Source organism: Mus musculus, chromosome 12, assembly GCF_000001635.26.
Source record: "Mus musculus strain C57BL/6J chromosome 12, GRCm38.p6 C57BL/6J".
NCBI classification, from domain to species: Eukaryota; Metazoa; Chordata; class Mammalia; order Rodentia; family Muridae; genus Mus; species Mus musculus.
In genome coordinates, this window is record NC_000078.6 from 51,777,844 (window position 1) to 51,804,065 (window position 26,222).

Below are 26,222 nucleotides of genomic sequence, written 5' to 3' on the forward strand. Positions count from 1 at the left end.
CACATGAGAGGAGAGCCTCCACTAAGAGGTCTAGATCAGTGTGTCCTGTAGACTTGTCTTAATTGATATAGAAGATCCAGCCAAGATGTGGGCAGCCCCATTTTGAAAGTAAAGAAAGCTACCTGATGAACAAGCAATCAGGCAGCACGAGCACATTCGCTCTGCTCCTGACTATGATGTGACTTGTCTCAAGCTCCTGCTTCTGTGACTTCCCCACAATGGTGGACTGTTGTGGTGGTTTGAATATACTTGGCCCAGAGAATGGCACTGTTAGATGTGGCCTTGTTGGAGGAAATGTATGACAGTGGGGTTAGGCTTTGAGACCCTCTTCCTAGCTGCCTAGAGGACAGTCCTCTTCTGGCTGCAGTTGGATCAGGATATAGAAAACTCAGGTCCTTTTCTATCACCATGTCTGCCTTGCTTCCTACCTTGATGATAATGGACTGAACCTCTGAACCTGTTAAGCAGCCTTAATTAAATGTTGTCCTTTATGACAGTTACCTGGGACATGATATCTTTTCACAGCAATGGAAACCCTAAGACAGCTATAATCTGGAATTGTAGTTAGTTAACCCCCTTTCCCACTAATTTGCTTTTAATTAGTATATTTTACCACAGCAACAGAATGAATATGATAGCCAGGCATGGTAGCGCACACCTTTAATCCCAGCACTCGGGAGGCAGAGGCAGGTGGATTTCTGAGTTCGAGGCCAGCCTGGTCTACAAAGTGAGTTCCAAGACAGCCAGGGCTATACAGAGAAACCCTGTCTCAAAAAATCAAAAACAAAAAACCCCAAACCCCGCCCCCCACCCCCAAAAAAAGAAATGAATAAGATACTGGGCTCTAATAAAGTTAAAAATGCAAGATAGTTTTTCATCTGGTACACTTTAGTATGTAGTGGATTTCAGGAAGCTTCATTTCTACATAATCTTACTTCCTAAGGAAACACTGCTAAATATTTACTTAGGCATTTGGCACATTTCTGACCTTGCTTCTTTGGATTTTATACAAATTTCTGAAATGAAAATGTACATAAGGCTAGGGATATGGTTCAGCCAGCAGACTACCTGTCCTGGGTTCAGTCCCAGCCCCACAGAAGCCTAACATGTTGGCTCACAATTTTCATCCCAATACTTGGGAGGTAGAGAAGGAAGACTGAGAGTTCAAGGTAATCTTTACCTACAGTAAGGAGTTCAAGGACAGCCTGGGTTACATGAAACCCTGTCTCAAAAAACAAACAAACCAACAAACAAAATCACTGAATAAGAATAAAATAAAAGACACTGGGAGGCTGAAGAGATGATCCAGCCTTTAAGAGCACTTTCTGTTCTTCCAAAAGACCAGGATTTGTTCCCCTCAACTACATGCAGGTAGCTGACAACCTTATCTTCCATTCCAGTGTCAGGGGATCCAATACCCTCCTCTGGCTTCTGCGGGCATCAGACACACACATGGTATACTTAGATGCAGACATAATACTTATACACAGAAGTATTTTTTTCTCCAAATTTTTATTAGGTATTTACTTCATTTACATTTCAAATGCTATCCCAAAAGTGCCCTATACCGCCTCCCCCCCCACCCCCCACCCCCGCCCCAGTGTTTGCCAGGCACTGGCATAGCCTCATAAGAGACAGCTATATCAGGGTCCCTTCAGCAAAATCTTGCTGGCGTATGCAATAGTGTCTGCATTTGGTGGCTATTACACATAAGAATTTTTCAAAACTATTTACTTTATGTATATGAGTACACTGTTACTCTCTTTAGACACACCAGAAGATCCCATTACAGATGGTTGTGAGCCGCCATGTGGTTGCTGGGAATTGAACTCAAGACCTCTGGGAGAACAGTCGGTGCTCTTAACTGCTGAGACATCCTTCCAGCCCAAGAATTTTTTGAAGACATTAGCAATCCCACATAGATTCGAGGAAATGAATTTCTTGTCTGAGACTATCCTTCAATTTCCTCAGCAAGGATAAAGCCAAAAATCAATTGATCAGTATCTTTGTTCTATAAATTGTCTAACTGAAACACAAAGTAGCCCTCCCCATCTTTTTCAGTATGTTTATAACCACAGAGACTCCCTGGATGGATAAGCTCTGTAGTCTAAGCTGGAGTCTAGTGGCATTAGTAACTCAGGTGAGTTTTGTTGTTTGTTTTTTGGTTGGTTGGGTTTGGTTTCCTTTTTTTGTTTGTTTGTTTTGCTTTGCTTTTTGAAATAGGATCTTCCTATGTAACAAGTAAGATTAGGCAGTTACAAAAACTTCACTGCACTGAGTAGACACTGCTTTGGCAAAGTAAATACTTAGCTGATTATTAAATGCTAAATTTAAAAGAAACTATTCTACACACTGTAACAATTTCATATAGAATAAGTTAAATAAAGGCACAACTTACTAAAGCAGGGCCTTCTAGGCAATACTAACTTAATCCACATGTATGTGTTATAGATTCATAGAGTATAGGGTATAGATCCACAGAGTATGGGGTATAAATCCACAGAGTATGTGGAATAGATTCACAGAGTATATGGTATAGATCGAGGCTGGGATATCAGCAGTGAAATGTGGTTTTGTGGTTGTTTTGGGGTTTTTGTTTTGTTGTTTTGCCATATTTAGATCTTGGTACTAGCAAAAGAATGGAATGAATGATTGGGATATATCGTATCTCTAGGTATATATGTGTAAAACCAGGCTATGATTAATAAGAACAAAAGGTTTCTGAAAGCTCTAACTAACGATACAGAAAGCTAAAAGGAGGCTGAGCATGGTGACACATCTATAAAGCAAGCATCTGACGATGAAGACAGGAGGATCAAGAGTTCAAAGCACTCAGGAGGCTCCATCAAGCTCTCATCCTTCATCAAAGGAACTTATTTTTGCAGTGGTCAGAGGTTAATACAAAGAACCACAAGTGATCAAAGTCCTCAAATGGGACATCAATTTTCACTCCCAGCCAAGGCTCAGTAAACACCGAGGAGCAGAGGTAGAAAAGAGTATGTAAAAGCCAGCGGTCAGGAAGAACTAGTAAAAGATGTGCCTGGACATGGCAGCAGTTATACTCATGAACTGTCAACAACTGTGGTTGGCTCCATAACGTCTGCACGAGATCAATCTAGTTAACCCTGCAGCATGGAGTGCAAGCTCACAAGGCCCCACGCCTAGCTGGGAAACTCCAGACTCTCAAGGGCAGGGCTGCTGGTAGTCTGCCCACGTTATAGTGGACAGCTCTATAGCACATGCATGTAGATAAACCTACTCTTCTCAGGAGGTTTTATATCTATATCTATATATGATATGAAATCGGGGAGACGGAGGAAGGAGTTGTAAGGGGAGGTAAAGAAGACACATTTGATCAAAATTAAATGAAATAATGTATGAAGTGTAAAAAAAAAATCTAATACGATGTTTTAAAGAGTTTAATTGGAGGCTAGGCAGGGGAGGAGGCACACATCTTTAATACTAGCACTCGAGGCAGAGGTAGGTGGATCTACGAGTTTCAAGGCCAGCTTTGCCTACAAAGTGAGTTCCAGGATAGCCAAGGCTACACAGAGAAACTAAGAACCAATGAAAACATGTAATTTGCACCCACTGGGAGAAGTGAGGCTCATTCCCAGCTGAACAGTGAGGCTGAAGAATCGCTGGCAGCACGAGACAAACCCAAAGCCTCCGTCACGTCACAGAGAGTGGAACTTACACTCACTTTTCCTTTTCTCTGTCTCAGCACAGATCTCCAGAGAAGAGAGCGGAGAGAAAGCAGAGTGTAAATGTGTTAGGCAGAACTCTGGCAGGTGATTAATGCAGCGGTACAGCCCTCAGGAACTAGTTAGAAGTCAGAAAGAGGGGGAACATGGTGGCTCACGGCTCTATTCCCAGTATTAGAGAGCAAAGAGGCAAGTGAACTCTTTCAGCTCCAGGCTAGCCAAGACCATAGAGTGAGAAACCTTGTCTCAACAAGAACAAACAACAACAACAAAAGATAAAAACCTACTAGAGCTTGTTCGTGAACACATGGTGTGAGGAAGCCATAAACTAGACACCAAATCTGCTGATGCTGCTATATACAAATGCTCAGGTTCCAAAACTGTATCTGGTGTCTGTCTTTTCTTATGACAGTGCAACTGAACTAAGACCAAACCAAACTTATAATTTTCAATCTTTTAACTTGATTTTCAACTTAAAAAATAGTCTATAAAATATATCTTACTTACAATGTTTATTAAATGTAATATAATTATATCACATAATACCATACAAGACAGATTTGAAATAACACATACAGTGCCATTTTAAAAGTCAATTTAAAAAATAGAATGGGCTAGAGATGGTTCAATAGCTAAGAGCATTTGTTCCAATTCCCATCACCCACATGACAGCCCACAACCACCTATGATCCTGGTTCCGGGAAATGTGGCACCATCTTCTTGCCTCCTCTGGTTCTGCATACATGTGATGTGTTTAAATGAAGCCAGAACATTCATAAATCCTTCCTAAGAAATCAAGTGGCATTTAAAGTAGAATCTTAAAGATTAAAATGAAAATTGTTCTTAATCCAACAGGAAAGCCTTGTTCCATAAAAGTAAAGCCTATCGCTGCTCTTACACTCTTGGCTGTGACAGCTCTGTTTCTCACACTCACCTGGAGGTTATACGTGGATCCTGGTGTGTCATACAAATGGAGAGGTAGGCGTTCAATTGATTCTAGTACAGCTATTAATTTTCGAATTAATGCAACTGCTGGTCTGCTATAAAGACAAAAGTAAGAGCTTTTATGTAAATGTTCATGTACAAGTCTCAGTCACCAACTTCATATGACCTCTGCTTTCTTAGATAGGGTGCATTAGACACCTCCCTTCCTTACATTTGTTTGTGTGACCAATAAAGAGGTCAACTGGCAGGCGTGGTTTTCTCCTTTCACCATGTGAATTTCTGGGATTGAACTCGGATCACATAGACCTAGCAACTTCTGAGTGGTCCAAGACACTCTCCTAACTCAAATTTCCTTCATTTAATAATAAAATATTTGGGCTAGAGGAATGGCTCAGTAGCTAAGAGTATTTCTGCTCTCATAGAGGGCCTGAGTTTGGTTCCTAGCACCCACACCAGGGAGCTCCTAACCACCTGTACCAACTGCAGTGGATCTGATGTCCTCTTCTGGCCTCTGAGGGTAGTAGTACCTTGCTTATACACACCCACAAACTGACACACAACTAAAAAGTAAAAGTAAAATTTAAGAAAAGAGTGAAATATTCTAAATTTCATAATAAAATTTTCAATTGTATATAAAGTATATGTATTATTTTCATATTTAGACAGCTATAAATATGTAATATTTAGCATGGTTTTTTTTCTTTTCTTTTTTTCCTTTGGGGATATGTGGTCACAGTCCCTGGAACTTGCTCTGTAGCCCTGGTAAGTCATGAATGCTTCTGCTTCTGCCTACTAAGTGCAAGCATGACATACATGTTGCCACTATACCTGGCTTAATATAGAAGTATTTAAATTAATTGTTGTCCCCAAAGATATAATGTACACTCAGTAAAAGTCACTCATTGTAGAAGAAATTCTACCACATTCAAAAGTAGGAAAATGGTGCAGCGAAGGGTCGTCAATCAGAACCACAGCTTACCCAGCCTGCTACTAATGGCCAGGCTACTTTTAGACCCCAGCAGACCTCGTTTCATTTTATTTTGCAGAAAATGATAGTGTGCCATTCCTTCCAAAGGTATTCTAACTGTATGTCTGTACAATAGGATTAAGTATCCCTGTCACAGCTAAAGAACTAACAATTACCACTTAATGTCCAGCATTTAGACAATGCTCAAATTATCTTCCTTTGTCTTCTTTTTTAAAGAGATTAAGCCAGGAATTCTTTCTTTAGCTTAGGCTGGTCTTAAACTCAATCTACCTGCTATCATCTCCTCAGGCACAGGACTACAGGTGTGTGTTACACCCAGCGTTATGTAACTGTGAAACAAATGACTGCATCTTAAACAGCTATGTATTTTAAATGATCAGCTGAAGTCCTGGCAAACATGTTTTACTTTCTTCTATTAGACTGAAAATTTTTAAATTTTATATTTATCAAAATATAAATAAAATAATTCCGTGTGTATATAAACACAGACTTATTTCAAGGACATATATCAAGTATATGAACATGACAAGTATCAAAGTAAAAGAAATTTGGGGTTCATTTTTGTTTTGGACGCTAGGTATTAAATCCAAGCATTTCATATGACAAGCATAGACAAGCATGTGACAAGCATGTGATGAGCAGTAACAAGCACGTGAAAAGGTGACAGCATGCCGGATGGCTGCACATTCCTGTCTCTTTACCTCTCATCATCTTCACTTTCACTAAAGGCTGTTTTGAAGACATTTATTCTTTCTACCAGTTGACTACAATCTTGCTTCATATCCAAATCTATACTCTAAAGAAAAACAAAAAGTAGGTCAAAGAAGAGCATATTTATCGATTTTACTGACAATTAGTAGACGCTTATAGAACATGCACATTATAAAATTATCAAGACAATTTCAGTAAACTCATTACTCATTCAATCTTCAAATTAAAAAAGGTACAGAGGGCCCTGTGAGCTGAGGAGGCGGGGACTAATATGCACTTGTTTCTCTTCACTAACGTTAACTGTGCAAGCTTATACCAGTGTTTCCCAAAGAAGGCCAGTGATTTCAACTGAACGAGAGTCAATTCATTTCCATTTTTATTGTACTAGTTTAATGAATTTAAGTGAAAGAAATAAAAACCATGGTTTAATAGATATTAATAAATGATATATTATCAATTATTATTATAATTTCAGTAAATAGAAAAAATACAACTGGCAAACTTTATGAATTTAAGACCCACTGAAGTTAAAGATTTTCAGAAAATTCAAACTTTATCAACAAATAGAAATTAAAGTGAGATCCTGGTGATGGTGGCACAAGTCATTAATCCTAGCATTTTGGAGGCAGAGGCAAGTAGATCTCTCAGGTCCAGGCCAGCCTGGCTTACAATGTGAGTTTCAGGACAGCCAGCAATACACTGAGAAACTCTGTCTTAGAAAAACAAAAGAATGAATGAATCATGGTAAAGGGCTGGAGACTGATGCTCTTCCAGAACCTAGATTCTACTCCCAGCACCAACAAGTCTGCTCACATCTGATGTAACTCCGGTTCCAGGGGCTCCAATGCCCTCTTGTGGCCTGCATGGGCACTGCATACGTGTGGTACTCACACATGCAGGCAAAAACCCATACACATAAAATAATTTTAAAATTTCAAGCTAAAAAAAGAAATTAAAACGGCAAGTAGAACTGACATAAGAAAGTTTTTCTAGCCAGGCGTGGTGGCGCATGCCTTTAGTCCCAGCACTCGGGAGGCAGAGGCAGGCGGATTTCTGAGTTCGAGGCCAGCCTGGTCTACAAAGTGAGTTCCAGGATAGCCAGGACTATACAGAGAAACCCTGTCTCGAAAAACCAAAAAATAAAAAATAAAAAAAATATAAATAAATAAAGTTTTTCTTTACTGAAATAAGGGAAGATATTTTTATAAAACATATTTACAGTAGATCAAGTGTAAAAGAAATATATGATTATTTACTAAACAGTTCCATTATACTTTCTAACACTATCTTACAGAGTAGCTTCCTGAGTAGGATTTCAGAACTGAGGTGCTTTATTTCATGTAACCTCTGAGGAAAGTGGACAACTACATGCTCAGTCTTAGGATAAAGTGGGTTTCAGCAAATCCTTCACTAAAATAAAACGGGAACACTTTTTTAAGTTTTTCATGAAGGTTCAATTATCTCATTCCATTGATTTAATGTAATGATGTAACTCAAAGGAAAAGTAATTAGAAATATTAAATTTACTTAGTATTAAAATGTTTCGTGACTAACAACACTTAAAATCACCTTTGGGACTTCATTCTGTTTTTGCTTTGTAGCCCTAAATATACTTACATTGTTTAGAACAGTAAGAAGTGCCTGGACTAAACCACTACTACACATTTCATACGGTGAGATCGTGTTCTCATCCTTCAGCAGTACAATTAGGTTTTCTAAGGCTGTCTTCATTAAGTCTCGCCAAGTGTTTTCACCTTCGATACACTAAAAGAAAAAATAAAAACAATGTAAAACTACACAGTCCTTAAGAAAATGACACATAACAACGCCATGAAAACTGAATAATATAACACTAGATTAAAAGCTCCTATTACTAAGGCAAATTATTTTGAATAGGTCAACAATATTTGTTTGTAAAAAACATGCGGTAAAGATTTTAGAGGGTTTTTTAAAAAATATTTTAATTATGTGGAGAATAGGGGTTACACTGTATGCTTTGGCCTATAGAGACCCAGAACATCAAATCTCTCAAGATCTAAAATTACAGGTCGTTGTGAGCCACCCAATTTGTATGCTAAGAACCAAACTGAGGTTTTCTACAAATCAATGTATACATGTAACCACTGAGCTATCTCTCCAGCCCTACTATTTTAGGTTACATTAAGTTACATAATTTCTGTGTAGTCCTGTGGTACTATATATAGCACTTCTATTAAGCCTTGCTTATTACAATACTGCAAAGCACTCACAGAAAATATGAAGATGAATAAGCATGGTATGTACAATAAAACAAATCCAACAAAACTAACATCTGATCTTCATATAACTGTCATGTATCATGAAAGCCCCCCTTTTTAAAACATAAAACTTGTGGTCTAGAGAGAGATGGCTCTGGTTAAGAGCACCCATTGTTCTTGCAGAGAACCTGGGTTCACTTCCCAGCATGTACATGGTGGCTCACAACCATCCCTAACTCCAATTCCAGGAAACCCTATGGCCACTTCTGACCTCTGCTGGAATCTACACACATGAAGGTACACATACACATAAAACAAAAATATCTTTTAAACACCTTAAACATAAAAACTCTTCCTGCCTCACACAACGACACTAAACTTAGGTGTGAGAAAGACCTGTTTGTGGAGTGTAAGCTTCCTGGCTCTTACTCACTACTCAACATAAAAGTTACAAGGTAAGGAGCAGGGCAAGAAGAGGATACAATGCAAACTGAAAGTCATTATTCACCTTAAAACCAAGAGATTGAGATGAAACATACAAACCTAGAAACCCAAGCACTTGGGAGGATGAGATAAGAAGATCATGAGTTCAAGACCATTATGAGCCATGCAGGTCAGTCAGACACAGTGGTGACTGCCAGTAATCTCTGCATGTGGGAGCCCTGGGTCAGAGGACTTCCTAAAGTTTGCAGATAGCCTGGCTAGCCAGTGCTACAAAGCAAAAACTTGCCTCAAAAAAATAAAAAGCGGGGCCTGGAGAGATGGCTCAGTGGTTAAGAGCTCTTCCAGAGGTCCTGAGTTCAAATCCCAGCAACCACATGGTGTCTCACAACCATCTGTAATGGGGATCCAACGCACTCTTCTGGTGTGTCTGAAGACATCGACAGTGTCTTCATATATATGAAATAAATAAATCTTAAAAAAAAAAAAAGGTACAAAAAAGCAAAATGTGAGGTGACCATGAATCCTAAGTCAAAAAAGACCATCAATCTTCAACGACTGAGTTCACAGATACTAACTAGTAAGATGACCAGGGACAACATGCAAGAAACATAAAAGCAGATGAACGAAGTAAGAAAACCAACCTTGACTGTAGAAAAGAAAGCCAGTAAAAGAAGAGAAATTCAGCAAGAAAATTGCAGTTAAAATAAAATAAAATAAAAAGCGGGGCTGGAGCGACTCAGCGGTCATAGCACCCACTGCTCTTGCCGCAGCTCCAGGTGCAGCTCCCAGTGCCCACATGGTGGTTCACAGAAACAGCTATCTGTATCGGCTATCTGTATCTAGGGCTTCTGAGTGACGATGCCTTCTGACCGCTGTGGGCACCAAACACACGTGCAGTGCAGACATATACATGTAGGCAAAACACACAAACACAGCTTTTAAAAAATCTGAAAACAAAAGAGCTTGACATACTTGTCTATTCGTATGGAGTTCCCAAGATGACTCCAGCTGAGTTGCTATATTTCTGAGTGTCACTACCACCCCACGAGGCATGCTTTCAACAGCTTTAAAGTGGTCGTCATACAAGTCTCGAGCCATAGTTCGTACCTATCAAAGTAAGCAGAGTAATTATAAATGTCATGACGATTAACAGCTTATCCACTCCTGAGCTCATCTTCCCCTCCCCCCTCCTCCCAGGCACTTGCTCAGACTGTCAGGAAATGAGACTGTGAGGCTGTGGGGACATAGTCAGAAGCCTGCCTAACACGAAGACTGCCAAGGCGAAACCTCTCCTCCACACGACATAACAAAAAAAGGACCATTTTGTCCCATATCAGCTTCCACACCATTGTTATTCTCACTTACACATTCTAAGTGCTAGAAAGACACTCTAGTAGATTTTAAATGTTTACTAAAATAACTCTTTAGAATGTCCTAGAGTGTCCTTTCTTTTAAAAAAATAAAAGGAGCTTATTCACAGTTAACTAATTAGAAATACAAATGAACACCAACTCTCCCCTAAAAAGGCTGTCCTGGAACTCTTACGTCGAGGAGGCTGGCTTTAAACTCAGAACTCTTCCCTTTTCTACCTCCCAAGTACTGGGATTAAAGGTGTATGACAGAACTTCCAGTGAGTAAGATATTTCTGTCTGAAATATTTCAATATATTCTGAGTTGAATGTAATATCTAACCTTATGCTTTTTCAAAAGAAGCACACAGAGGCTAAATAATAATAATAATGATGATAATCACATAGCTACAGAGGATAAGGACTAAATCTGGGTCCTTTACTCACTGAACCATCTTAATGGCTCTAGATTGATCTTTAAAAACTGAGATGAATTCTTAGAAGAACTCTACAATCAGGACACATCACAGGATAACTCAGAATATTTACAACAGAAATACAATGAGTATCTTATGATACAGATGGCCTAGGCTGGCCTCAAACTTTCGCTATAGCTGGCCTAGAACTCACAATCAACCTGCCTCAACTCAAAGGTACAGTCATCATGCCTTACCACTACTACTTTTATTTTTAAAAAATACGGGGTTTTTGGGTTTTTTTTTTTGCCCCAACTAAAACTCACTATTTTACCTTTTCCCTAATCTCAAGCAGCCACATACACTGTAGTTTTTAAAGTATTTCCTGGGATAGACAGCTTTTAACCTTAGCACACAGGAAAGCAGAGGCAGGAAGACCTCGGAGAGTTGAGTCCAGTCTAATAGTGTGTTCCAAGCCACCTACATAGTGAAACCCTATGTCTAAAGAAGCAAAAACTATTTTGTATAACCATTATAGATAAGATACACCTATTTGTGACTAAAAAATGTTCACTCTGATATTTTAATTTCCCTTTCCAATATGCCAAATTTAAGGGCAACTGGTAAAATAACAGCAGCCTTATACTGGCCTATTTTACTTACTTGGGTTTTTTTTTTTTGGTCCTGAGGGGGGTAAATCCAAGCACTCTTCAACTATCCCCATTCCTCTTTTTACTTCTTGAGATAGGATCTCACTAAGTTACACAGGCTAGCCTTGAACTCATTCTGTAGCCCAGGCAAGCTTGACTTTGTTACAATCTTCCTGTTTCAGCCTCCTGAGTGGCTAGGTTATAAGCCCATGCCACCAGCCTTAACAACTAGCCATGCTTTCAAAGAACAATGCACATCTGATAAATAAAACTTTAAAGTTAATACTCTGGTCTCTGAGTGCTAAGGTTTGGGCTTGATTTGTGTGGATATGCCAGGAGCCAGGTTGGGCAGACGCTCTACACTATACTCCTAGGCTCTTGGTCTCTAGCATTCTAAGTTCAGCTAAGTCAGCCATCAAAACAAGCATTAAAATGATCTAAATCAAGAACCAAGCAGCTAAGCTGCACCACTTTGAAGTACTGAGCTGGGCTTCTGAAGCAACATGATCACCTTTAGTTTATTATTTACTGTGAGTGTGCACGTGTGTACCACGGAGATAACCCGACAGTACTTTTTCTTCCAGCATTGAGTTTCCCGATCAACTGAGGCTGTCAGGTCTGACAGCAAACACCCTTACCCACTGAGTCATCTCCCTGGCAGGAAAACCAAAAATGAAACTCAAGTTTCACTATTTTTGTCACTAATTCCAATTTTCATGGATTTTAATGTTGGTACAGATATACAAGCTAAACACAATATTGGGTAAAATTAACAAAGAGAAAAGGCATAACTAAAAATTGTGTCGAGCCTTTTCAATGCTCATCAGCTGTCACTGTGAGTTACCAATCAGCATAAAAGGGGGAAGAAAACTGTACCGCTGTACCTTTTGCTTTGTTTTCTCCAACTTGGATTTGAGTTTTCTGCCTCTTTTGCCAGTCCAGCCAGTCACAAACTCTGAACCTGAGAGGGAGGGGGACAGCACAAAGGGTCAAAGCACTTCACAGAGTACACGTTCTTATGCTACAGTATCTCACCTGCAGAGCCCTCTCAGCCTCACACTTACCCAGAGATGTTTCTGCAGTAAACGAATGTTTCGTTCCTCTATTAGATTCAAATACAAAACCAGGCAAATCTTCTTTTAGTATTGTAGCTTGCTGACCATCTGAGTTATGAATAGCAATTTCTCCTTCTTTCAAGCATGTTAATGACCAGTTCCCTACAGTCAGTTTCGTGGGTCCCGGTGCTGACAGTATAGGTTGACTTGAAGTAGATGGCTTTACTTGGCCCCGGGCTCTTTGTAACTTCTCTAAGAATTCACTTCTGCTTTCTATAAAGACAAAATACTTGCTTTAAAAAGAATCTGCTGTTTCAAATCTACCACCTTAATGAAATGTAACTTCTAGAAAGTCAGTGTGAAGAGTTTTGTTCTCCAGCAACTTCTGACTTTTTAACCTAGTTCAGGCCTAAAGCAACTCTCCAGACATTTTTTTTCTTGGTAACTACAAATGAGACTTCTGAGAAAAGATGTAATGAGACATCTATAGAACACATGCAATTAACTATTTCATAACAAAAGAAATGATGAGATTAAAAGAAGCTACAGCAGTGTTCCTTGGCATAAACAAGGAATTTGTGAAGTATTTTCTTAATACATCTTTTAATTTTTTGGAAGTAGGGTTTTAGATAGTCCAGGCTGTCCTCTAACTCACCATACAGCTGAGGATAATACTGAATGCCTAATCATCTTGCCTCTAATTCCCATATGCTGGGATTACAGATATATATCACCATGCCATGCTATAGTACAAGTACCAGTGATTTTCTCTACTTAAAAAAAAGAAAAAAGAAAAAGAATCTCAACAACAGTGGCAAAACTATGAGCCATAAAACCACATTGCATAAGCTAAGAAAATACTTAATTAGAGTTTTACCTGAACTATCCGATCCACCTTCAGGACTACCACTTGAATACATGGTAGCAAGTTTTCCATCCAAGATAAATCTGAACCATCCATTACTGCCATTAGATAATTCCAAAGCTGCAGCATCACTCCAAATATATAAGCAGTCCCTTCCTCTAATTATTGACCAGTCTCTCCAATGATACGGTTTACCTTGCTGCAATTCCTTAGCATCTTCCTGTGGTTCGTCTTCCTAAATATGTAGAATGATTCCATGAAATATTTGTAATAATTTCAATTCAAATATTCACAAGCATTTAAAAAACATGAACCAGGCTTATAATTAAGACATCTAAAACATATTAGTTGCTTGCAGTTCAATGCATATTATAATAAACTAATTACCTATTAACTAAATTTTAAATAATATCTTTAATTATATCATATCCAGATTATACACACTGGTATATTACTCAGCTATTTAAATAAACAGAATGAAATCCCATTACTGCAACACCATGCATCACGAGAGGATAGAGTGTGTTAAGTGAAATAAATCTGACACAGAAAATCGTGACTGCCATGAGCTCTCACTTCTGGGAAAATTAAAGTAGTATTTGGGAAGAGAAGAAGAAAATGGCCTCTAAGAAAGAAAGGGGGAAGGGGGACTGGGAACACAATGAAGTTGGGTAATAGGTACAACATATAGAAAGTTCTAATTTTCTACAGCACAGCAGGGTGACCATAATCTACAACAATTTATTAGAATTAGGAGTCTTGAAGAATCTCAATGTACACAAAAATCCAGCGTTTGAAGTAAAAGTGTGAATCACCCTGATCTGATCATCACACATTGAATATACTAATCATGGTATGCTGTATCCAAAAATGTAATTATGTGCCAGTTACATATTAAAAAGAAATGAAAGTCTTAGGGGCTCTCAGAGACTGAACCACCAACCAAAGAGCAAGCACAGGCTGGACCTAGGTCCCGAACACATATGTAGCCGAAGCTGTCCCTAAAGCTGTTGCCTGTCTGTGGATCCCATTCCCCTGACAGGCTGTGTTGTCTGCCTCAGTGGGAAAGGATGCGCTTAGCCCTGCAGAGACCTGATGTGCCAGGGTGGGAGAATACCCAGGGGAGGCTTCCACCCCCTCAGGAGAAGGAGAGGGTGGGATGGGGAGAGGAACTGTGGGATAAGAAGGGGAAAGTGACTAGGATGCAAAGTAAACGAATGAATGCATTCATACATACATACATACATGAGAAAAATAAATATATGAATAAGATTCCAAACCCCAGCTCCTAATCAGATAAATCAAATAAACTGTTTTTGACAAAGGGCCTCACGCAGCCAAGACCGGGTATCATGTACCTCAAAGGGTAGGGATCCAATGAATCTGTAAGGACATTTTACTGTAGCCTAGAAGCTACAATTTTTACTGACATTTGGAGAATGAGAATGGTGGAACCGTCCATCACTTGAAGGCACCTGCTGCTAAGTCTGACAACCGAAGAACCTCGGGAACCCACATGGTGGTTGGAGAGAACGAGCTCCTGAAAGGTGTCCTCCGAGCACCACACACGAGTGTGCACATTCAAATAAATGTACACATCATAAATATTAAAAAGCAGAGTTGATATTATGTCAGATAGGACATGTGCCCATAGTCCCCCACCCTTAGGATATAGAAGCAGGAAGATCATAAGTTTAAGAACAGCCTACATAGGAAGTTAAAATCCAGCCTGAATTACATTTTGAGATGTTCTGTCAAGAAACCAAGGGTGGAAAGCTGGAGAGATGGCTCAGCGGTTAAGAGAACTGCTCTTCCAGAGGTCCTGAGTTCAAGTCCCAGCAACCACATGGAAGCTCACAGCCATCTGTAATGAGATCTGATGCCCTTTTCCGGTATGTGTGAAGACAGCTACAGTGCACTTATATACAATAATGAATAAATCTTTGGGCCGGAGCAAGCAGGGACTGAGGGAGCAGAGTAACAACATAGTATTAACATCTTTTTTTAATTGCAAGATATGGATTATAGTTGACAGAGAATTGACAGTGCATTAATTCTACTTTGTAACCAAGAAAAGTACCATCTAATCCTTGAGATGACTTTCTTTTTTCTCTTTCCTTCCTTTGCGGTGGGGTGCTGTGGACTGAACTCAGTCAGGGCCTAATACATCCTACGCCTGAGTTCTGCACCTTCTGCCCCATCTACAGGTCTTTCATTCAAGAACTGGTCCCAACAATCTGAATCAAGGCCCTAACATCTTTTTGTAATCAGTATGCATGCCTGAATTCCAGGTCAGAAACACGGTGGGGTATAATGGAGACACTGCTATTAAGGACAAGAAACTTTGAACACTGTCTTCCTATTAAATATCAGTTGTAGGTAATGATTGTTTTTGACAGCTCTGGGGCTCAACCTCCACATATCGTTCATATTTGAGACAACGTGAGAGACTGTGTTGGGGTGTTTTGATAGAGTATTTAGGTTTAAACAGTATATATACTTTATATACCGGTATATACTTTATAAACCGTGTATACTTGGATCTCCAAATATTTTTAAATGTACATACACAGGCTGGCTGTGGTGGCTGTGCCTGTAATTTCAGTACTTAGGAGGCTGGGCTCAGGTTCACCCTCCTAAGAGAATTAGAGGCTAGATGGGATCTTGTCTCCAAAAAAAAATCTACACACACATAAGTACCTATAAAAAGTGATAAAGCAGGGACTGGAGAGATGGCTCAGCAGTTAAGAGCACTGACTGCTCTTCCAGAGGTCCTGAGTTCAATTCCCAGCAACCACATGGTGGCTCTCAAGCACCCATAATGAGATCTGACGCCCTCTGGTGCATCTAAAGTCACCTACAGTGTACTTATGTATAATAATAAATAAATCTTGGGCCAGAGCAAGCAGGGACTGAGTGAGTGGAGTTGAGACCAGAATGAGTGGGGCCAACTGCAGCGAGCAGAGGTTCTAAAAGTTCAATTCCCAATAACTACATGAAAGCTCACCACCATCTGTACAGCTACAGTATACTCATATACATTAAATAAATAAATAAATCTTTAAAATATATGTGTATGTGTGTTTGTATGTGTGTATATATATACATACATATACATACACACATACACACACACAAACACACACACACATTTCCTTTAAAACAAAACAAACCCTGTTCTCAATATAAGAACTAGGACCACTCACCTTTTCTGGTTTTGATTCCTCTTCGTTCTCATCATCAGAAGAAGGACCTGCCAAAGCTGACACTTTGCTAATTACACCAAGTCTGGCAAGCTGATCCAAAAAAATATCACCACCTTTATCTACTAGATCCCTTATGATCTGCAAAGCTAGCAAGTGGCCATCATCATCATCCTGGGGAGGAAAAAGGGGGAGCAGATGAGAGCGAGAAAGTCATGGGAAAGAGCGCACAACACATCGGCCACCTGGGCCAGGGAAAGCTGCATCTGAATGTCAGCGCAATGCTTTTACTTATGGATGGCGCGCCAAAGGAAGATGAGAAACAAACCTCTTGATCAAGGACAGTTGCAGTGATTTCCACTAGTGTTGTGGGCAAATTGTGACCAACGTCAGAATCACAAACTTCTTTTAACAGTGCTTCAGAGCAAAAATGAATCATTTTTCGGATTAAAGCAAGACTGGCTTTCCTTAAGAAGGGAAAAAAGAATTTTATGTAACAAAAAGCTCAAATTAGCTATTTGGCTATGCATTAGTAAAAACTTTTTTCCAACAATTCTATGAGTACTAATAAAAAGGATATACTTGAGAATACCAAAAACTTAAAACTCTCTGCTATGACAACAGTTTATACTTATTTTTTAGTTGGCTTACTTCATATTAATACGTTGTTAATCAAAACTAATTGTCCTAAATAATCTTGTTAAATGCTATTTTATGTATCATTTAACCAGCCTGGCTGCTGAAACAGCATGTTAATTTTTTAAAAAGGAGTAAAAAAGCAAAGAGGACTGGTATGAGCTATTACTAACAGAAAATTTCCTATAACTCAAAATACAAAGCTCTAATCAAATATTTTTTTAGTTATTTTCGCTCTTCGGCAATTTGAAAACTCCACACTCAATGTAGCTATTTCTCAAATAAACAAAGACACAAGATACTAATCTCCCAGTTACAAATGCTTTGTTAACTCCTGTCCTTCATTACTGTCACTAGGAACACAATAGGAACCCAAAGCCACACAATCAAGTTCCATTTTACAAATGGCCTGTTCTTTCAAAATACATAAAGTTACCAAAAAAAAGTTATACGACTCACTGCAATCCATTTAATTCTATCCTGAGGACCTAACAATACTCTAGGCACCAAGCTATAGTACTGTTACCCTTGAGGTAACCAGACAGAAGGATCCAGTGGCAATATACTCCTGCCATCCCAGACTGTCTCCCTCACTGACTCTCCCTGCACCAGGACCGCCACCACCCATCGTTTTTGTTGATTGGTTGGGGGTTTCTTTTTTGGTTTTTCAAGACAGAAAGGTTTCTCTGTAGCTCTGGCTGCCCTGAAACTCAATCTACAGAAAATATGCTGGTCTCAAAGTCATAGATCTACCTGCTTTTGCCTCCGAAGTGCTGGGATTAAAGTCATATATGTGTGTGTGTGTGTGTGTGTGTGTGTGTGTGTGTGTGTGTGTGTGTGTGTGTGTGAGAGAGAGAGAGAGAGAGAGAGAGAGAGAGAGAGAGAGAGAGAGAGTGTGTGTATTCCCTTTTTTCCCCAGCACTAGGAACAAATGCTTTAACAGAGTTACATCCCTGGTCATTCTAATTCAGTCTAGCTGAATTCTTAACATTCCATTTTCTGTAATGAAATCTAAATTATTACAAGCTGAATTACAAAAAAAAAAGTGACTAGACAGAAGTCAGACAATTTTATTGGAATTAGTCAAAGATTGCTACAGTTTTGAAAAATTACTGAGTAGAGTAGTTTTTGATAATGAATTAAGTAAGAACAGTGTAAAAATTAGTCTCCTGTTCTCTGGCTCTGTGTCTGTCTCTGTCTCACACATACACACTTGGACCCATTATGAGGCAGGAATTCTTTCCTCATAATTCTGCCTCATATTTTGAAACATACAACTCTTTAAACCGTACAACAAACCACTTGAAGTAGGTTTTGTTACTGAAGTTTTATAAAGAATGTTTAAGAAAATAGAGATAACAAATCCATTTGAATTCACTTTCCTTTATCAGCATATTTTTATACATACATATAAATGTGATACAAACTTCCTAATTAACACTACTTTATAAATTAAGTTCTCTTAAAAGTATTTTTCTATTACATTAAAAATAGCATCATTTGGGGAAAGCAAGTTTTTTCCTTTAGTACACAGAAGAGACTAATCCATCTAAGCACGTAAACACTTTTATACAGACTGAATGCATATGCGTACACCCTCCACACATGCAAACTGATTTTTAAAAGGCCAGAAACCCTAGTGTGGTGGCTTAGACCTATAGTTCTAATGCACAGTTACAGCCTGAGGATTGCTAGCCTGGGACACCATGAAGCTAAAAAGCTTCTGTACAGCAAAGGACATCATGGTACTGACGAGACAGTCAATACGTTGCTGTATACGTCTGACAGGGCTGGTACCTAGAATATACAGAGGGAAAAACACCTAACCATGGAAAAAAGAACTCAAAAATTGGAGCATGGCCGGGCGTGGTGGCTCACGCCTTTAATCCCAGCACTAGAGAGGCAGCGGCAGGCAGATTTCTGAGTTCGAGGCCAGTCCAGTGTATAGAGTGAGTGGCAGGACAGCCAGGGCTACACAGAGAAACCCTGTCTCAAAACAAACAAACAAACAAACAAACAAAATTGGAGCATGGAAATATTTAGAGTTCACAAAAGATAGGAAAACAAATACCTATGTGGATGTGTGAAAAGGGAAACAATTAGTGTTGGTAGAAATAAAACTATGTATAGCCACTGTGGAAATCAGTGTGGCAATTCCTCAAAAGGCTAGAAACGAATCTATCTATGATCCCCCTGTCCCACACCTGGGCAGATACCCAAAGGATTCTATATCATACTCTAGAGTGATTTGCTCAACTGCTGTTCTATTTATAGTAACCAAGAAATGGAAACAGCATAGATTTCCATCAACTGAAGAATGGATAATGAAAATGTGGTGCATATACACTGTGGACTATTATTTAACAATTAAGAAAAATGAAATTTGCAGGTAATGGTCAACAACAGTTATGAGTGATATAACCCTGACTTAATCAAACGAACATGACACATGGTTGTTTGGGGATACTAGATTTCAGGACTATTAACTTTCAAACATTTTCTCTTAAACCAGAAGCCAGGTGTGGTGGTGCACAACTTTTAAGGCCAGTTCGTGGAGTAAGAGGCAGGCAGACAGACTAGTGAATTGCTAGTCTTGTCTACACAGTGAGTTTCAGGTCAGTCAGGGCTACATAGTACAAAATACAAAATAAAATAAACTGGAAGAGATGATGTTCATATTTCCAACCTAATTTATATCATGTTTTCAGATATTAAAACAAATCCCAGATCCTTCTGAAAAGCGGGTGTAAGCACTTATCAGTATTACTTAGGTGCAGTGTGAAGGGCTACCTTATTGAAGGCAGCATAGTGTGCTGAAATGTCTGTGCAAACACTGGCAGCAACCTCTTCAAGTAGAGCGGTGCCATTTCTGGATCCCCTCTGGGTTCATTGCATTCCTCTTCATCTTTGTTTGTATCTTTCTTTTTTTTGTCATCCCCTTTATTAACTGGACACATCCAATCACCTACAAAATATTATTTTAAAGAACACTTTTTGAAATGCAATTTTCTTCAAGGAAAAAAATATTATATTCACTAAATTACCTAGAACGAGGTCCAATTTTGAACACAACAAAAAAGCCCTACCTACACTGAAAACTTAAAAAAATATTCAAATTATTCTATTTACAGAGCTTCTAATTATTTGTTATATGACAACCCCTTAAATTTAGATTTTTTTTTTTTTCATTCTGATTTATACATCCAGTCTCAGAAACAGAAAAGGGGTCAGTGTTTACAAGCATGTCTCTTCTGGAAGAGCTGACTTCAGTTCCCAGGACCCACATCAGGCAGCTCACAACTGCCCATAACTCCAACTCCAGGGGATGGATCTGAGGTCTGGCCTGCACAGGTACTGCATCCATATGTACACACACACACACATTCTAAGGATATAAATCAGTAAGATGTTGAAAAAGATTTCTGTAGTGCGCTCGCGCTCTCTCTCTCTCTCTCTCTCACACACACACACACACACACACACACACACACTATAATATATAGAATTATTTGGCTTTCTAAGAACAATGCATTCATATAATGTTAGGATGTCTGTGGAAATTCACAGCAAACCCAGATGGCCTAAAAGGAAAGAACTCATAGCTAACCTGGAGACTGGAGAATTGCTACTACTTCACTGTGGCCTCTTTCTCGAGCTTTATCCAATGGTGTTTTCCCATCTTCATCTCTGAGATCCGGATTTGCACCATGCCGTAACAGAGTCTTATAAAGAAAAGCATTTAATTTAAATACAACATTTCTTCAATCATGCAACTCTACAATTTAAAGATCTTCTGGCAGCTGGAGAGATGGCTGCGCAGTCAGGAGCACTTACTGCTCTCAGAGGGCCTGGGATCGCAAGATCTCAGAGATGCCCACAATCCCACGGTGGCTCACAACCACCTGTCATTCTCACTGCAGGAAATCCTATCCCCTCTGACCTACAACAGCTCCTGAACACAAGTGGTGCACATACATACACTAAAGCACACAAACACATAAAAAATAAAAGCCAAAAAAAAAAAAAAAAACATTTAAAAAAAATCATTAAAAAGACTTCCCAGAATCAAAAAGGCAGATACTAATACAAAGCTCACCTTGTACCTATCACCTTAAAAGCAAATGTTCATATCTCAAAAAAGTATACATAATTTCATTAGTGATTTACCATCCCTAAATTAAGATATACTCAAATCTGACTCTGTCACTTCTTCGAACTCCTCCCGGTTTTCATGTAACAGGAGTATGGCTTGGTTTATGATAGTCGATCAGCCCCAGCATGTTCTACACAGCATCACTTACCAGTTCTATGACCAAACAATGCATCAAGATTTGCCCCTTTCCTCTCTTTCCTATTAAATTTTTTATAACCTCATGGGGAGTCTAGTTAATCATAATGGCTCAAACACTTTTTTATAATGATGGAATCGATACAATTTAAAAATAGCTAAAACAGAGTAGACCCCAAATGTTCTACACTAGATCTGATCCCCAGAACGGGACTGCAGGGAGAGAATTCTCTCTAAAGTAAAGACCTGCTTTGTTTACTGACTATTACTTAAGTACCATCAAAGGTCTGGCTCTCTAAAAACCAGCCAGTTCAAATTACTAGCCTCTACATGTCAAGAGACTGCCTTTCTCTAGTTAGAAAGAAAAGCCACCCAAGGAACATTATCAGAATCTCTATCATGGTCAACATGGTGGCCATCGCTCCAACACCTGAGATATGCAGGGATCCACATGCACTATATTTTTTCTAGTTCTCCCAATTCTGACAGCAGTGCAACCACTGTAGAGACAAGACATCAAAACAAACCCAGTGGCTTTTTTGAACATGGGCTGAAACTTGAAGCCAGTTGCACCTGACTTCAGAGTAGACTAACCTTTTATTATGCCAAATTATCTCAAATAAACAGACTCAAGTCCCATAGGACATATCTGACAGGAACACTTTTCATTTAACCTCTAGATTTTTGAATGTTTTATTCTTATTTTACACATATGGGTGTTTTGCCTGTATGTGTATCTGTGCACCACGCCTGTATATGATGCCCTGAGAGTCCGTCAGATCCCCTGTATCACAGTGACAGAAGGCTGTGAGCAGTACCGGTGTTAGGAATTGAACCTGGCTCCTCTGGAAAAGGAGCCAGTGGTCTACCTGCTGAGCCATCTCTCCAGCTTATGATTTCAATTTCTCAAAGTATAGAGAGGAATCTCAAAAGTGGAAGATACTATACATTTTTGCTTAAAAAACACTGAATCTATTTTTAAAAAAATGAATTAAACCAGTTCCAGTAGAAATGGGAGGTGCAGATCTAGGCAGCGTGAAGCGTACACTTACCAGAACAAAATCTTTTACCATTCTAATTTCTGAACCATGCAGTGGTTAAAATATTACGTTCAAAGCATGGGGCTATTCAGATAGCTAAAGGGGTGAAGGTGCTTGCCATCAAACCTAGTGACCTAAGTTCAATTCCTGAGACTGACATGATGAGAACTGATCCTGCAAGTTGTCATCTGACCATGCATGCCATGGCATACACATGCAAACACACACACACACACACACACACCATGGCATACACACACACACACACAGATGCCATGGCATAAACATACAAACACACACAATAAGTGACTAAAGGTATTTTTTTTAATCCAAATTTTACCTTTGCTACTTGAGGTCTTCCAAAACATGCAGCATAGTGTAATGAGGAGGACCTTTGGCCTCTATTAACATCAGCACCCCTCTCACAAAGAAATTCTACCTGTAAGATGATAAAGAGTCACAAAGTTGCTCTATTAATATTTCAACACTTTAATTAAACACACCACCTTTTATCAGCTTACCATTTCCTGAGTTCCAAACGCAGAGGCCCAGTTTAATAGAGTCTGACCCACATCATCCATAAAATTGACTTCAAAGGCTGAAAGGTAAAAAAAAAAAAAAAGAAAAAAAAAAGAAAAAAAAACTTTTATTTTTAGGCCAATAACACTCAACTTTTCTAAAGTTTAAACAATTTTAAAGATCGATAGATTGATATGAATATTTCATTAACTACAGAAATAAGGTATTTTGCATATTGAGGTCAACTATAAATAATCCACAAAGCTAAGGTCATCTAAGAAAAAGTATTATAAAACTTTAGGCGTGGTGGCACACGCCTGTAACCCCAGCAACCATGAGGCAGAGGCAAGAGAGGTACTACAAGTTTATGCCAGTCTACTATACATTCTCAAGCTCTAGGCTAGCCAGAGTTACGAAGTGACACTGTTGAGATTAGAGGGAAGATGAGGGGGTATCAAATAATTGATGAACTACATCATCATTTTAAACACTAAATATAAATGTGAATAAGAATGGAAAAAGTTATGACACTCCTTTGAAAAGCTCTCATCCACCTTCACCTTCTTAACCCTAGTACTTAAAATCTGTATTAAAATTCCATAATAGTTGCTGGAGAGAGAGCATGGAAGTTAAGAGAACTTGCTATGCTTGCCAAAGACCAATCAATTCCCAGCACCTACCTACACAGTGGCTCACAGCCACCTGAAAGCCCCCATTGTAGGAGATCCAACTTCTGACCTCTAAGGGTACAAACATAAAGTGCACATACATACATCAGGCAAACACCCACACACATAAAATAACAATTTAAATAGGCAGACTATAGACAGACAGACTGACTGACAGACAGACAGACAGACAGAGACAGAGAGAGGAGAAGAGAAAGAACTGGCCAGAATCTTTCTGTCAGACTGTCAACAAACCCGTACTCAAGCATTACCATGCATCAGGCTGATAACTATCCAACTATATGAGAGAATATCTAAATAGTTAATGGCCAGCTTAGCACAAAGGCTGTCAACTAGAAATAATCTATACTTCCTTATCTTATGGGTTTTGTTTATTTGTTTACTTATTTGGGTGTTTTGGGGTTTTTTTTGCTTTTGCTTGTTTTGTTTTGAGACAGGGTTTCTCTGTGTAGCCCTGGCTGTCCTAGAACTTGGTCTGTAGAGCAGACTGCCCTTGAACTCACAGAGATCTGCCTGCCTCTGGGACAAAAGGTGTGTACAACCTGGCTATGAATGTTATATTTAACAGAAAAAGTTCTGACCTCCTGTGTCAATCGCATCTATGAGAGCATCAGTATCTTTACTTCGAATACAGTCTATAAGCTGCCGATGGGAGCGCTCCCCAGAACTATCCAATCTCCGCAGTCCTGGGATTCTGCCTGTAGATCCAGCACTAGACTTAGGCAAAGCCTTTCGTCCTTCAAATAACAGCACCAAGAGGAGGTCAACCAGACGCATGGTATCAAGCACACATCTTTCATCACCCTGTAATGCACTTTCGATTGAATCTGGAAGCTCTGACCTCAGAAGATCCTAGAAAGAGAATGGGAGAAAACACCTAATATATTTGCCACTATACAAAAACACTTCTTCCAAAAGGTCAAAACCCAAAAGATCCAAGAAGCATCCTTACGTGTGTTACTAGTGGAGAGCCTCTGCAAAGCGTTGAGAGGAGACTTACAATTGTCGACACCTGGTTACTCAATTTGGAATCTGCAGCAGCAGAGGGGGCTCCTGTGGTACTGCGACCTGGTTTGCATGCTGAAGATGGTCCTGATACAGTACCACCAGCCGCTGCCATTCGAGACAACAGCTCCTCAGTTAATCCATGCTTGGCCAATGGAGCTGGGTCTACCCCACGACGAGTAAACCGGTCAGCTAGTGATGCAAAACACCGCAGAGCTCCATCGGAAACCTAACGGTGTACAACAATGTAAATAAAACTTCCCTCCCAAGATTAGCATCAAGTCATCTCAATGCACACACCAATGAAAGGCAGCCAGAGCAAAGTGATAAAGAACGTGCCCCATGGGGCTTGAATGTCAGCACCATACACTGCTAACTCCATAATCTGAGAGGGTTGCTTCCTGTCAAAGGCTCATTTATTAAACAGTTTGGAAATGCTACCTATGAATCACTGTGTCTGCTGAGAGGCAGGACATGTAAAGGACGTGAGCAGTAGAAACGCGGAAAGAGTAACTATTATGTGCAACTTGCCAATATCATCTATGAATGTGAGGTGAGGTAGATCTACACTAAAAGAGGCATGAAAATTCTAGTTTTATTTTCTAACATGGTAATTCACAAAAGCTTACAAATAATGTTATATAAATACTAGGTTATTTTACTTTGGTAAGATCTAGCTTATTATTTTCAGTAAATATTGCACTAAATTAACAAACTGTGACTGAATACAAGCACATAAAGCTATAAAAATAGTATTCCCCTAACATTTAAATTTTAAATATATTACGTTCATAATTAAATGTTTTATTTTGTGCCTCATCCTGTAACCCTATCCGGCCTGAGAGCTTAGTACGTAGACTAGCCCAGCCTGGAATTCAGAGATGTGCGTGTCTCTGCTTTGAATGCTTAGGATTAAAGTCCTGCACCACCACGCCTGCCTTATAACACATTCCACCGCCCTCCCAAAGGCTTACAGGGTAGAAATATTAGGTAAGTAAAATGAAAAGTTCAAATTATACTGTATCTAATGTATTTAAAGCCCCTTTTGAAAACTAAATGTATACAACAGCACTTTACTGACCTGATGATCTTCATGCTTTAATAAACTAGATAGAGACTCTACACAAATTTCTAAAGAGGAATCCTGAGGCTCCATTTTGCCACAGAGTCTCGATACCACAGCCATCGCAGAGTGTAATGTATCTTTATGAACGAGGTGTCCGCTGTCACGAATGAAGGTGAGAACACAATTCAAACCACCAGCCTCAAAGACTGCCCCTGACTCACGCGTGCAGATCAGTTCCAGCACCTACAACAGAGACACAAGGTTAGTAGAGGATAGCAACACTAAACTGAACCTGTCAGAATCACAGAAAACATAACAAACGCTCCAAATTCAGTGACTACATTCAAACAGTAAAACATGTGAAATTAAATTTCATATCAAGCCAACTTTTATTTAGGCCAATATAGGGAAT

At 39.3% G+C, this 26,222-nt stretch overlaps 1 protein-coding gene across 5 annotated transcripts in view; it reads right to left on the reverse strand.

The window, feature by feature from the left end:
* Nucleotides 1-26,222, reverse strand: part of Hectd1 (HECT domain E3 ubiquitin protein ligase 1) — an 86,037-nt gene that overhangs the window by 34,123 nt on the left and 25,692 nt on the right. For 4 of the 5 annotated variants that reach the window (XM_017315008.2, XM_011244051.3, XM_011244050.3 and 1 more), the window contains exons 4-19: nt 25,826-26,053; nt 24,692-24,973; nt 24,321-24,591; nt 23,053-23,129; nt 22,872-22,970; nt 20,811-20,925; nt 19,994-20,168; nt 16,896-17,034; nt 16,571-16,741; nt 13,377-13,599; nt 12,509-12,772; nt 12,329-12,405; nt 10,002-10,136; nt 7,966-8,112; nt 6,339-6,433; nt 4,639-4,744 (exon numbers count right to left, since the gene is read on the reverse strand). In XM_017315008.2, coding sequence (XP_017170497.1) covers nt 4,639-4,744; nt 6,339-6,433; nt 7,966-8,112; nt 10,002-10,136; nt 12,329-12,405; nt 12,509-12,772; nt 13,377-13,599; nt 16,571-16,741; nt 16,896-17,034; nt 19,994-20,168; nt 20,811-20,925; nt 22,872-22,970; nt 23,053-23,129; nt 24,321-24,591; nt 24,692-24,973; nt 25,826-26,053 — 2,604 coding nt within the window. The remainder of the gene's footprint in view (nt 1-4,638; nt 4,745-6,338; nt 6,434-7,965; nt 8,113-10,001; nt 10,137-12,328; nt 12,406-12,508; nt 12,773-13,376; nt 13,600-16,570; nt 16,742-16,895; nt 17,035-19,993; nt 20,169-20,810; nt 20,926-22,871; nt 22,971-23,052; nt 23,130-24,320; nt 24,592-24,691; nt 24,974-25,825; nt 26,054-26,222) is intronic. The other variant, XM_011244049.3, reaches the window with a different exon arrangement.